This window comes from Drosophila bipectinata, chromosome 2R (genome assembly GCF_030179905.1).
Source record: "Drosophila bipectinata strain 14024-0381.07 chromosome 2R, DbipHiC1v2, whole genome shotgun sequence".
Lineage (NCBI taxonomy): Eukaryota > Metazoa > Arthropoda > Insecta > Diptera > Drosophilidae > Drosophila > Drosophila bipectinata.
The window spans coordinates 19,524,326-19,538,236 of NC_091737.1; the positions used below are offsets into that span (position 1 = coordinate 19,524,326).

Consider the following 13,911-nt stretch of genomic DNA (forward strand, 5'->3'; position numbering starts at 1 on the left):
AGCCATTAAATCCGAATCGGTAAGAATATGGCGGCAAAAGCACGATCATGACAAACAGCTGACGAAACTTATTTTGGCCACACTTTTTCGAAAGAGATCCGCAGCACGGGCCACACTAATTTGTACAGTGAAACCTCACCGAAGATCAGTGCGCACCATGGGCCAACAGCCATTCCACCACCAATCGAAAAAAATCGTTCAGAGAAGACAGACGTTTGAACGGATGATCCGTGCGCGCGTAAATTGAAAGTGGAAACAAGCAAGAGAGAGCAACGGATCCGATCTCTCACTCTCGTGCTGGTGCTCGCGATCGCGCTCGCGCCAGAAAAAGTTTTACCAATCAAGTTTTTTATTTCGCAATAAAACAAAAACAAAAAAACAAAACTTCAACCTAGTTAAAGTTAATGTTGCTGTTGTAGTGAACTTTTGTGCTGTGCATGTGCATGGAAATTGGTATTCGGTGTTGGTAGTTGTGGAACTGTATGTGTTCGTTGGATGGTTTCTTTCGTTGCGTCGCAGAGGAAGAAGAAAAGTCGCGTAGTGGAACCAGGAAAGCCCCCCCTCAAAAAAAAATAAAAGAAATTATATTTCCCATCGAAAGTTGCAAAATATCCGAATCCGAAAGTGTATCAAATATGATCAACAGAAACCTTTACATTCCGAAAGCCAAGTGAATGTTGAAATCGAAAGTTGTGGGTGGTGACCAGACCAGACCAGACCAGATCAGTATGAATATAACCAATAGAAAGGATTAGAACGTGACTAATACAACAATCCGTGTAGAGATCGTGAAAGTGTTTACCCACAGATCTGCTTGGATCTTCCCCACCCACCCACGAAATTCGTTTTGGATTAACTAACTGCTGAAAACAAACTTAATGAAAGAGGTAAGATTCAAGACTGGCTTTTCCCAAAAGATTATATCGCGGAGCTTAGTTTTCGTAGTAGCTGGCATTGCAACATCAGCCAGCGAAACACGAAAACCTGCAGATAAAGATGTGAGCTGTTACTTGAAGTTGGTTGGGCTCTTGTTTTTTTTTATTTTGTATTATTTTTGTTGCTAGTTTTTTTTTAAGTCTTTGTTGTTGTTGTTGGTTTTGAGTTGTACGTGTGTCTCTTTGTGCACCTAAGCACACAAAGCATCCAAGGTCAGAAACTAACTTAATAGTGGTAGAGAAAACAGAAAACTGAAAACATTCCAAGCTCGGATCGCGAAGCTTCGGTGTTCGTGCGATCCAATCTTCGTCGTGTTGATCATCATTAGCACTACCAGCAGCAGCAACAACAATCAAAACAGCAGAAACACCAACAACAACAGCAACAGCAGCGTAACGAGCGCCCAGCTAAAAGACAAGAAAGGCTTAGTGACCTTCATCGAGTGCTTTTGTCAGCGTCTGCGTAATGTGCGTATATATGTATGTATGTCTGTATGCATGTCATGAAATTTGAAGACACAGACAGACACACGCACCGATGTCCAATGCGACCAACTTAACTGCTTTCCAATAAGAGTGAAGGTGAAAAAAGCACACCTCTACAAAGCATACAACAAGCACGCACACAATGCCATCTACATACAACCTCACGGTTACAGGGCGATCGCGCAGATGTTACAAAATATGCTGTTCGTATGTCGGGTTTTTTTTTTTATTTTTTCCGTTTCCATGTAGCTTAATGTGTGCCATTACATAGTATGTATGTATGTAATATGTAGCGAAAGCTTTGATTTTTAATTTAATTGATATTCTATAAAAGGGAAAATACTAACAGTTGAGAGAAAGGGAGAAACGATCGTACAGTGCATTCTTCAGCGCACAACAACAACTGTTATCCGTATCTTTTGCAGCGTATCGTATCGTATCGTATCGCTTAGCTTATACGTTATGTAATTCAAATTTGGGTCACTTTTACGAGTGTAGCATTTACAACAAGTACAATGGCGACGGCGACTGCTGCTGCTGACTGCCTGACTCTTTGCCATTTTCCTCTGTGCTTCTTTTGCCAAGGGAGCTTTCGTGAAAGGGGAAAGAGAGCGACCGGGAGGGGGGGTGCTAAGAGAGGGGGGGGTGGTGTTTTAAAAACGAGTTTTTACCTTTTTACCTTTTGCGAGTTGTGAGCTGGTTGGTTGCTGGTTGGTGGGACTTTCAAAACCGTGTTGCCCGTTTATTTATTCGCTTTCTCTTTTGAGGCCTTCGATCTGATGAGTTGCCCCGTTCCCGTTCTCTTCCACTTTGGAAATAGACATGTGCTTTATATTCGTAAACATGTCAAGCAAACACTCACGCAATCTGCACACACCCACACATCCATACCACCATCGAGGGAAAGAGTAATTGTAAACTACACTTACATTACATCGAAACGATGACGACGACAAAAATCCGAAAGTATAGAGTGCCACAAAGCATACATACATACATACATACATATGCGATTGCGTTCTCTGTCCGTTTGTATGTTTCAATCTACAATATGTATGTCGATATGATTTTGGTTTTGTTTAGCTTTTTGCTGTTGCTGTTGCCTTATACCCCGATCTTACAAATAAACATACATACATACATACCATACCGTACTGTACATACACAAGCATAGAGAGAAAAGCTTTTTGTGAAAGGTGATTTTTATGCGCGCATTGTGAGTTAGCGCGTTTTGTTTTGTCTCGCTTCTACTCTCGATCGTTTCCTCTTCTGCTTTGTCCCTTTCATTCTCATTTCCAGTTGGATCTATATGTCTGTCTGTCCGTATATGTGTATAGCGAAGAGAGGAGAAATGTTGAAATGCGAACAGCTCGCTATATCCCTTTCGTCCGTCATATGTTCAATTAAAATTCATTCCAGTCCCCCAGCAGCATTTTTCCAGTTAAAGCTAGAGATCAGTGTGAGCCCTCCTCCGTTCAGAATGAACTTTCACCTTTTTTAATATGGATACACTGGTTATGGTTTTTGGCTCTGTTGCGTACCTGTACGTTTTACTGTTGCGAAATCTGGAAAGCCCTGTTGGAAAGTGAACGGCCATGGAAGCATAAACTAGTCAGATTTTGAAAGCATTCCCATCGTTAGAACCTGAGCCCCCACCTCCCCCCCTCTCGCGAAACGATCTAGCCTCTTTTCAGCTTTCGCTTCCCATGAAAACAACAAAAACAAAAAAAAAAAAAAAAAAAACAAAAAAAAGCATTCCCATTCTCTTGATCTCCGCCAAGCCAGTCATTCAAGTTTTATTGAAAGTGAACGTTTCGTCTCCACGCCAGCGAGAGGGGGGCATGGCGGTGGCGAGGAGACGAAAGATGGGGACGCAGCAGAGCGTAACAAAAAGCAAGACTATCTTTCTGAAGTTTTTTTTTTTTTTTTTTTGAGATCTGCTGCTGCTGCTGAACTTTTAGCTTCGCTTTTGGTTTAAAATTTTTTTTTTGTGGGGCCATGCAGACTGGCACTCACACACACAAAGGCACAAACAAAAAAAAAGAGCTTACAAGCCATGCTCTTGCACAATACAATAATGGTGGTCCCCCCCCCAAATACACCAATACACCAACACTTCCACGAACTGCACTGTGGAGCCAAACACACATACACACATGAACAAAACTTTGGGGGCTTACACCGATACAATCGCACAGGCCAGCGAATTTCTGTGTAACAATTTCATCGCATCGCGCCAAACTCGAATCCAAGCAAAGGCGGCAATAGCAACAACACCAACGCAGTGGGAAAGCTTTTTTGAGGCAGCTACCAGCTACCAGCAACAACAACAATAGCATAGTGGAGCGTTTCTTTGGCAACTGCTCTATGGAAGTTAAGCTTTCATCTTTTCCAACAATGACGACTGTGGGCTGCACTGGTGGGTATTACAAAAACACCAAGTACAGACAAAAACCTAAAAACCTGATTAGTAAACATTTACTATTGCTTTATGTGCAGTTTGTTAATGCCAGCAACAGTACATACTTACATACATGCATATGCTGAAATTCCAGTTTCCATGGGGAGCATACGATTCCGTTATGGAAAGCACTTTCGAATGGCGATCCTTTTTCTAACACAATAGACTGTGTAGGTGTTTGTATGGCTGCAACTGTATGCGTGCATGACACAATCGCTGGAAAGAGAAAGACTGAGACGGTCTGGGGGCCTGACGGAGGAGACACTTTCGGTGAAAGGCAGATTGTGTAATACCACTAACCATACAGCATATAGACAACCCATTTCATACAACGAAAATGGACGCGAAAATTTCTTGCGACAGGCCCCAGCAGGCCCCAGAGCGGATTTCTTACGCTCTCTTACGCTCATCGTTCGTTCATCTTACGCTCATTCTCGCAATAAATGTTTTCTGTTTCTCAGTCTCTAAACGGAGCGCGATGAAGAAGGTTGGCCTGCGCTTCGGTTGATCTTTGTATGTATGCGTGTCACACATTCACATACATGGGTGTATGTGTGCGTGCGATTTCGTTTCGAAGCCAGCGCACAAAATTTTGATTTTTCTTACTTTTAAGGCTTGCTACCCTAACAAAATTCGGGTATTCGTTATTTGATGAAATGACGAAAGAAATTATATTATTTTTTATTTTATTTTTTTTTATTATTTCAGCATACATTTTTAATTTATTTAGGAATAAGATTAAGTGTTAGTAGTAAAATGTTTTCTGTATATATATTTTTACGAATCATTAAAAATCAATATACTGAGAAAGTGTCAGAGTATATTTCGGTCGGAGTCACTTAAAGCGCCGATTGCTTTTAAGTTTTTGTTGTTCTGCAAGAGGCTTGTGCATGCCTACTCTAACGATGGAATGATTTTTAGGGGAGGGTGAAGACACGAAAACAGCTGATGGACTTGTTTACCTTTTTTGTTTACAATTTTTCAGGCACTTGTTATTATATTTTGGGTTATTGTGAGATTTAATTAAATTATTGTCGTTAATTTAATAATTTCCTTATATATATTTCCTTATATATAATAACTTTAAAAAGTAATTTAATTCTTCACCCGTCTTCACCCTCCCCTAAAAATCATTCCATCGTTAGAGTAGGCATGCACAAGCCTCTTGCAGAACAACAAAAACTTAAAAGCAAACGGCGCTTTAAGTGACTCCGACCGAAATATACTCTGACACTTTCTCAGTATATTGATTTTTAATGATTCGTAAAAATATATATACAGAAAACATTTTACTACTAACACTTAATCTTATTCCTAAATAAATTAAAAATGTATGCTGAAATAATAAAAAAATATAATATACAAAATAATATAATTTCTTTCGTCATTTCATCAAATAACGAATACCCGAATTTTGTTAGGGTAGCAAGCCTTAAAAGTAAGAAAAATCAAAATTTTGTGCGCTGGCTTCGAAACGAAATCGCACGCACACATACACCCATGTATGTGAATGTGTGACACGCATACATACAAAGATCAACCGAAGCGCAGGCCAACCTTCTTCATCGCGCTCCGTTTAGAGACTGAGAAACAGAAAACATTTAATGCGAGAATGAGCGTAAGATGAACGAACGATGAGCGTAAGAGAGCGTAAGAAATCCGCTCTGGGGCCTGCTGGGGCCTGTAGCAAGAAATTTTCGCGTCCATTTTCGTTGTATGAAATGGGTTGTCTATATGCTGTATGGTTAGTGGTAATACTTACTGGCCAAAGTAACTGAGAAACAGAGACAGATGCAGACATTTTCCATTCGGAAACTTTCTATTTGGCTGACTTGACTTTTACTGCAAGCATGCCCCACATGATTATTATATAGAAATTATTTTCATTTCAACTTCTACAGATCTCACATCGTCTTGAAACAAGTCTTGAATATTTTAAGCTTAAAAATCGTTAATTTTATGGAAGAAAGAACTCTTTAAATTCTTCTGTCTTTTGGGGTAAGAATCTACAGATTCTTTTCTACATTATATACCGATCGGTGCAGTATTATCATATAGCTTTGCTTGTAATTTGATATTCATGATCTGCCCCAAAGCTATTGCTAGAAAATCTTACGAATCTCGGCATATTTGCTCTTCCATTTGCAGTTTCAAAGAATGTTGATGTTGCAATATAGCAAGCATGGCGAGTGCATACTCAAAGAAATCGGAGCAGCCTTCAGAGGGGAGCACCCAGCAGACCTGACCATAGTCTGCGAGAACAAAGTGAAGCTGCATGCCCATAAACTGGTCCTGGCAGCAGCCAGTCCTCTCATCAGGTAAATACTTTACAAAAAAAGATCCTAATCTTAACGATTAATGTATTACTTTCTTTGGAAGGACCCTCCTGGAGGACACCCACTTGAGCGACTGCTCTACCACCGTTTACTTTCCCGATGTGAATGCAACCTATTTTAAATTCCTGCTGGACTTTCTGTACTCCGGCCAGACTTGCATCACATCCAGGGATGTGAACTATTTACACGATCTGCTGTTGCTGCTGCAAATCAAGTCAGACAGCTGGAAGACCACCGACTCTGCCTATCTGAACAGCAAGTGCGGCAGCCTGCGGGAGCGAGCGGACAGGCGGAAGCAGCAGTTCGCCTCCCCCCAAAATCTGGAGCCCGATCAGACGCTAAAGTATGAGGTGGACAGCGTTGATGAGTCGCGTCATGCGGCCGATTTCTCAGTTGCCTACAACTCGGGGGATAACTGCGAGAGCGCCACCGAGTGCGACCGTAGTGGTGGCATTCACAAGGACGAGGACGATGACGACTGCACCCACAAGGACAACAAAAGCGACAAAGACACCGATGAAATTGTAAATCTCTCGAATGCCCCACCAAGCGGAACTAGCGGTAGCAACAGCAACATCAGTAGCAGCAGCAACCACCACCACCAGCACCACCACCACAACAACAACAACAATAACAATAATAACAGCAGTTCAGCTATAAATCCCGTCAACCTATCACTTGACCTTCGGACGAAAAGCGAGAACTCCACAAGCCGAACCCATGGATCCGGATCAGACCACAGTGGCATCGATCTGGCGGTGAACGCCAGCGAGAGCACAAAACGCAAAGGACTATTCTTCGACTCACACAAGGACGTAATGAAACCATTATCCGATGGCTCCGACATTAACAGCTCGCCGGAAAACTATGTCGTTACACCGCATCGAAAGCGACGGCCGGGATTCCATAACACACAGAGTGACAACCAACCGTTCACCTCGTACCAGCACAATTTCCTCGAGGAGCTCCGTCTGGTCAAGTCAACGACATCGCCCATCTCCGGCTTCGGCTCGGAGAAGAACATGTTATCCCACCTGGAGGACGGAGCTCTAAACGGAGACACTCTGACGCCGGACCGAAAACAGCTATTGGAGGCGCAACGGAATCGCGCCCAGAGCCCAGAGATGCCCATGCATCTGGGGCCGCAGTTTGTCTATCAGTGGCAATCGAATCAGAATGCCGCCATGTCCGCAATGCCCAATCTGCAGTCGCGACTCTCTAGTCTGTCGCACATTAGCCTGAACCTTGACCATCCGGAGGGCAGAAGTGGTTCCGCTTCCGGTTCGGGATCAGGATCAAACCTTGCCGGCAGCAACACACACGCCTCGTCGGTGCGAGAGTACCGCTGCGAGTACTGTGGCAAGCAATTCGGTATGTCCTGGAATCTGAAGACCCATCTGCGTGTTCACACCGGCGAGAAGCCGTTTGCCTGCCGCCTCTGCGTGGCCATGTTCAAGCAAAAGGCCCACCTGCTAAAGCATCTGTGTTCGGTCCATCGGAATGTCATTACCACAACCAACGGGGCGGATACGGAAAATCGTTACAGTTGCTGTTTCTGCTCCATGTGCTTCGAATCGGTCCAGGAGCTGGTACGCCACCTGTCCGGCCACCACAACAACCTGCTGCTGACCAAGAACCTGCGCGAATAGCGAATAGCCAACCGATCATCCGAGTATCCGATCTGTCCGATCCGCCGGACGGACCACTGCAAAGAGACCTGAATTTTAAATATATACAATAATACAATCGTACGGTAACAGTAACAGATTTAATTGCCTATTGTATAAATATGTAAAATGTACATTTAAATCATAAGTTTACCAACACATTCACGCGACTCCGCTCGATAATATATATGTACATATATATATATATATTTCACCTAACCAACGGCATGGAGCTCCAGATCCGAATCCGCATCTGCATCCTACGATGCGCACGGGAGGCCAATCACGTTGTTTTCTCATTTAAATTTTATTCGACATTCAATACTACCCCCATTCAATCAATACTTCCACTACTACTACGACCCCCAATCTTTTTAAAACGGCTGGTCCATTTCATAGTGGAGCAATTATATTTTTAAGGATATTTTTATACGCAAGGTATTGTAATTTCTATTGTATTTCCAAAATGTCTTACATGAACTTCATTACCGAAATTTTTGAATACTTTTTTGACACACACACTTTTTTCATGTTAAGATTTCACACATATTCCCTCCTAAGCCGCCAATAAAAGTGTAAATTGTACAGTATAAATTGGCATGCTCGCAAAACAAACAAACAAAAAAAAGAAAAGAATCAGAAAAGCATTTCCGTTTTGTTTATACTTTTTTCAAGCAATTTTTTAGAAATATATTTTATGTTAAACCGAATTCTTACTTGTGTTTTTGTGGGTTGCGGGGTTTTATTTGAAAAATATAAAAGGGTTATAGGATTTAAAAATTTAGCGATTAAGATTCCATCTATTCCGGAAGTTGATTTTTGTAACGGAAACGATCAACTCCATTTATCGATAGTTTTTTTGAATTAAGCTTTTGCACTTGGTATTTATCGAAAAGATGGCCACACTTCAGTCATTAATGGTGGTCATACTGCGTCAACAAAAATTGAAATTCAAAAGTTCGATGCATTTTTAGAAGAAATAAAAACAAATATAGGTAAATTTTAAAAATTATTTATAATTTATGCTTTAATCTATAAACAAAGCATATTTCCAGCTTGTAAAAGTTTGCGAATACTTCATTCGCATAACTTTCAAACTGTGTATTCAAAAAGTAACGATGTTTGGCGCCAAAGTGGCGCACGCCACGGTTATAGAATATATTCGCACTGTCGCCAAGTATAACAAAACAAGGAACAAGTTGGTCAGACGATTGCTGACGATTCGTGTTAACGCTTGGAGTTAACGTTTAGTGTTATTTTTAGTTAAAAATTGCATCTGAGAAGTCGGTTCGAGAGTTGCTTCGCGAAAATGTGGATAATTTTAGTGCGGTGCATTGTGAAGATTGGAAACTGAAATCCCGAGAGATAACTTCGAAATCATAATAGAGGTCCACAACATAACGCCCACACTCCCACACGCACATCATATGCCCAAATACACGAGAAGAAAAGATTCGATTTAGTAACGAACGCTACGTGATTGCGAGCTGTAAAATCGTAAAGCACAAGGAACGGAGGAGGGGATACGAAAGGACGAAAGATTACAATGGCTTTGCCGAAGAAAATTAAATGTTTTAAATATTTAGTTTACAGTTATGTCTTTCTTCTAGCGGTAAGTTTGCAATTGTTTTTTGCCTAACAAGGCAATAATTACTTGTCAAATTACATAAGGTAAATGTAAAAGCATCGTTGGTTGCTATTGCGACACGCAGAATGTGTGAGTGTGTGGCCAAAACTTTGTGTTTTGCGTTCCAGAAATTAAAAAGAATCTTTAATTTTTCTTCGAATTCTAATATATCTGCTATTCTTTGAGATTCTATTTATACTTTGTTTGGTTATTTTTAAATGTGCAAAGTTATTCATTCACAAAAGTGTGTCAGCTCATTACCATTCAATCCATACGTCAAGTGATGTATCCACTCATGTAGAAAACATTATTGACATGTTTGCTGAAATCGCCAAGTGCATTTTTTACATTCCAACACCCTGCAGAGTGTAGAATCAAGCATCCTCGAAAATACATACATACATATATATTTACTATATATCCTTTGTGTACATCACTGCGTCTGACGGGATAAAGTCACACGGTTTAAGTCCCGACTTCGAGTGACCTTGAGCTACTTAAAAGCTGCGCCTATATGTACATATATATATATATGCTATATACGACATGGTACTTCTTCTTTGCGTGACGTCAAAAGGGAGTAGACGAACATGCTACATAGTAGCATCCTGAATACACACCACACGGTGCAGTTAAAGCCTTTCCACGGCCACCCAAATTGTGCGGGGGCCTTGAACAGAAAAGCTGCGATAACAGCCAAGGACTCTCCCGAAACACTACAATCTTGCATGGATGTTTTTTTTTCCCATTTTTCAGCTGACTGGGGCTGCGCAAATATTCTTGGGCACATCCCTGCTATGGGGTCACTCGGTGTACTATGGAATTGTGCAGAACAAGCTGTGGGCTCCGGCTGCAATTCTTCTTTGCCTGGGCCCCGTGACCTTCATCCTTTGCTGGATGGGCTGCCAGGCCACCAACCAGAGGAAGCGCTGCCTACTGGGAATGGTAAATTGAATTATTCAAACTATTTTCTTTAGATGAGTAATTATTTTGTAAAAATCTACAGTTTGCTGCCCTCTTGGTGGCCTGCATATGTGTTCAATTCATCATCTGCGGCTGGTCGTTGGCCATGCGGGAGAACCTTCCAACATCCGTAGAAATCTTCATCGACGACTCCTTTGTAGAGTTTTTGGACAAGTTTTCGCGCACCAAGGTGGATAACCTACATTTGTGGAACCGGATGCAATCGCAGGTGAGCTATATCTGTGGAATTTACATTAACATTTAGGGTTTAAATTTCATTTACTGACCAATTATTTAACTATAAATACATAAATTTAGCTTCAATGCTGCGGAGTGGATGGACCACTGGATTACCGCCGACTATCGCTGCCCTGGTCATGCTGCTCGCGTCCGGAACATGCCTACGAGTCTGCATGTGACACCCACTATAAGCGCGGCTGCTTGGCCGTCGTCTCGGAGCAGATCAAGAACCGCCTATTGATCACCGCCTTCGGAGCTGCCATTATAGCCATATTCCAGGTGAGCTACTGAGCTATCAAGTTTATTTATTCCGCGAATTTTTAAATATATATTCTGTATCCGACAGAGCCTGGGAATTTTCTGTGCTGTCCACCTGACCATTTTGTTCGGCAAGAACGACAATACCCATCCAATGAACATGAATCGAAAAAAGAAGCAGCAACAATTTTTGCCACTAACCATACAGGATAAGCGACATGACCTACCGTCGCCCATCAATCTATCCCCTTCCGCACCAGGGCAGCGGGTTTTAAAAACTGCTCTGCCCCCAGCCATGCACAAATGACAGACGATTAGCTTTTAAGATTCAAAAATTTATGGAAACTCCAAAGAAAAATTATAAAAAAAAAACACAAAAAAAAAATGTTGTAAACTGAGATGATGGAATGAATATAACTGTGACCCTCAATGTTACGTTATGGTAATTTTAAACAATTTAACGTTCGAGAAAAGAAACAACATTTGAATTTGGATTAACTCTCCAGTAGTTTAATTAAAGCTTAAAAACAATTGGATCTAACTTGTTTTGGCCAAAGGGGGTCAAATGTTATGCGTTGTGCGTGATATTTGGAGGGACATAGAACGTGTCGACTGCCTTTGGCTTCTTCTTTTTGCCGAACCAGCGCTTTGGATAGTACACCTTCTTTTTGTAGATCTGGATGTCTATGTCGTCCTTGTTCTCGAAATACCACAGGTTTTGACGTCTCAGTTCCAGCTCGCTTAAGGTCTTGTTAATGTTATCCTTTCGCGCCTCCAGGCTTCGTTCCTCGGTCTTTATACTTACGGCTTTTTCAAACTCTGTCGCCCACTTTTGGTAGGAATCGCCGTAGTCGGCCAGCAGTTTTGGTTCGAACTTTTGGGCACTGCTTTTGACGCTGTTTTCCAGCAATTCTACGATAGCATTGGTTTTCGTAGATTTTTCAACGGCTTCCTGCAGCGACTTGGTAAGTTCCTCCGCTCCTTCCAGCTTCAAACCTTCCAATGCATTTTGTGCTGCAGAAAGAGTGTCCTTATAAAAAGCTAGTTTGTTTTTTTCAAGAAATGCGGAAGCTTCGGTCAGCTGTCCGGATACTACATAGCCAAGAAGGGCAATGTTTTGTTCAAGCTCTTTCAAGGACCCTTCACCGGAACCAATTTTAACCATAGCCCGCCCCAGTTTTTTTTCTTCGGTGTTTTCGCTGGGATCCTCGTGGTAGTTGCGGATGAATTTTACACGGACTTTTTCCTGCAGCAGAGAACGAAAGATTTAAACTTTATAGCTATAGATCAATTCAAATGACTTTTTATCTCACCACATCGCTTTTTTTGGGAGCGGGCTTTTCCTGCTGCTCTGAAACGACGGGCTTGAAGTCTTTTGCAAAACTATAGAATGACTGGAGGGCCAGCGCCTCGACCAGCTCGTTGTTGCATAAGCCCCTTTCCACGAGAATAGCAGCCACTTGAGCTGCTTCCACAGCATTGCCATTGTGTAGCAGGACATCCATTAAGAAGCAGCCGGAAAACTGGTCAACAAACAGGCCGTACTGTGTTGGACTACGTAACACTGATATCGCTTCTTGGGGATTGGTGGAGTCTAGCAGCTGTTTGACCAAAACACTTGGAAAGAGGGGCACCAAACTAGCTTCCTTTTGGCTCCTGCAAAATTTCTACTGTTGGGTTTATCTTATACATTGAAGTCGAACACGAACCTTAGCTTCGCTAGCCTGTCGACCAGATCCATTGGACGGTTGTCCGGATTGACGAAGAGGTCCAAATCCATATTGGCAGCAACATGGCTAACAGCGGATAACTTAGGGCCCTCGTTTGCCAGCTTATTGAATTCCGGCGACAAGTAAGACATCAACCGCCTCGTGGGTAGGGCGCATGAGATCCTCGATCGCAACATTGTGCTTGTTTTAATTCATAAAAATATAACCAAAAATAATATAACCGGGGCTGATATTAGAGCTGGTGAACTGCCGATAGATATATCGATAAGTCGTTGCATATACGCAGCGCCATCTGCTGGACGCAAGAAATATTTTAAAAGACAGAAACTTTTAAATAAACAAACTTTAATTTTTTATTTAATTTTAGTCTCACGTACAGAATAAAAAACAGAACAGTCACAAATAAAAATTAAAAAGAAATGTTTATTATGTTTGGTAATTTTTTTTGTGGTTTTTATTTTCTAAATGTTGGAACAGTAAAAATGAAACAAGGACTGAAGGATAATCACATTAGACTACTCCATAATTTTTAATAATTTATTTAAATTACATATTTTGCCATATTTTAGATAGTTCAAAGGATTTTATACCTTGTTTATTGAAAATTAAAACAATATATATTAAGCTGGTCAGACTAGTTAAAAAAATATAAGAAAACTCAAAAATGTTTTGAGAAAGAACTTATTCCATGGAAGGTTTATCATTTAGGAGTTTTTTGATACCAAATACTTAACGTTTCGTTTAAAAATTTTGTACAGATGTCACATAAAAATTAAACAAATATTGCTGCCTAATAAAAATTCCCCTTTTCCTTAACGAGTTACGTGTTTCAAGGATAAAATGAACATCGCACAAAAGCCACTATATAAGCTCCTTAAATTCCCATAATTCTTTTATATCCTCCGAAACCAAATGTTAATTGAATAGAATTCATGCCCACTCATGGGTAAGTGTCAACAATTTATACGGTTCGGTTGACCTTTCCACCCTCAATCGTCACTCCCATTGAATTACAATCAGCTGAGCCTTGATTCCAACATTATAGCAGATGTGCCTTGGGTTTGTTTGATTTATAATAGTGGAGATTCCAAGTAAAAGAGCCAAAAACTGGTACACAGATCTTATTTATTTAACGCAAATTCGTTCCAAAATAGATAGTAAAAATAATATCAAAATTATTATATTTTAAAATGTATATTAGTATTTAC

The 13,911-nt window shown here is 41.0% G+C and overlaps 3 protein-coding genes across 3 annotated transcripts; 2 read left to right on the top strand and 1 right to left on the bottom strand.

Annotated features, from left to right (window-relative positions):
• Positions 1-144: 144 nt before the first annotated feature.
• Positions 145-8,595, top strand: ken (ken and barbie). The gene is made up of 3 exons (XM_017234802.2): positions 145-887; positions 6,031-6,200; positions 6,262-8,595. The coding sequence occupies exons 1-3, from the start codon at positions 879-881 to the stop codon at positions 7,865-7,867; spliced, it is 1,785 nt and encodes a 594-aa protein (XP_017090291.1). The 5' UTR covers positions 145-878; the 3' UTR covers positions 7,868-8,595.
• A 480-nt stretch (positions 8,596-9,075) lies between these two features.
• On the top strand, positions 9,076-11,509 carry TM4SF (Transmembrane 4 superfamily). The gene is made up of 5 exons (XM_017234844.3): positions 9,076-9,497; positions 10,269-10,457; positions 10,519-10,704; positions 10,794-10,994; positions 11,062-11,509. The coding sequence occupies exons 1-5, from the start codon at positions 9,432-9,434 to the stop codon at positions 11,278-11,280; spliced, it is 861 nt and encodes a 286-aa protein (XP_017090333.1). The 5' UTR covers positions 9,076-9,431; the 3' UTR covers positions 11,281-11,509.
• On the bottom strand, positions 11,462-12,975 carry LOC108120964 (uncharacterized). The gene is made up of 3 exons (XM_017234843.3): positions 12,683-12,975; positions 12,287-12,629; positions 11,462-12,219 (listed from the first exon to the last, which is right to left on the bottom strand). Exons 1-3 carry the CDS (start codon positions 12,877-12,879, stop codon positions 11,542-11,544), a joined length of 1,218 nt encoding a protein of 405 aa, XP_017090332.2. The 5' UTR covers positions 12,880-12,975; the 3' UTR covers positions 11,462-11,541.
• Positions 12,976-13,911: the final 936 nt, after the last annotated feature.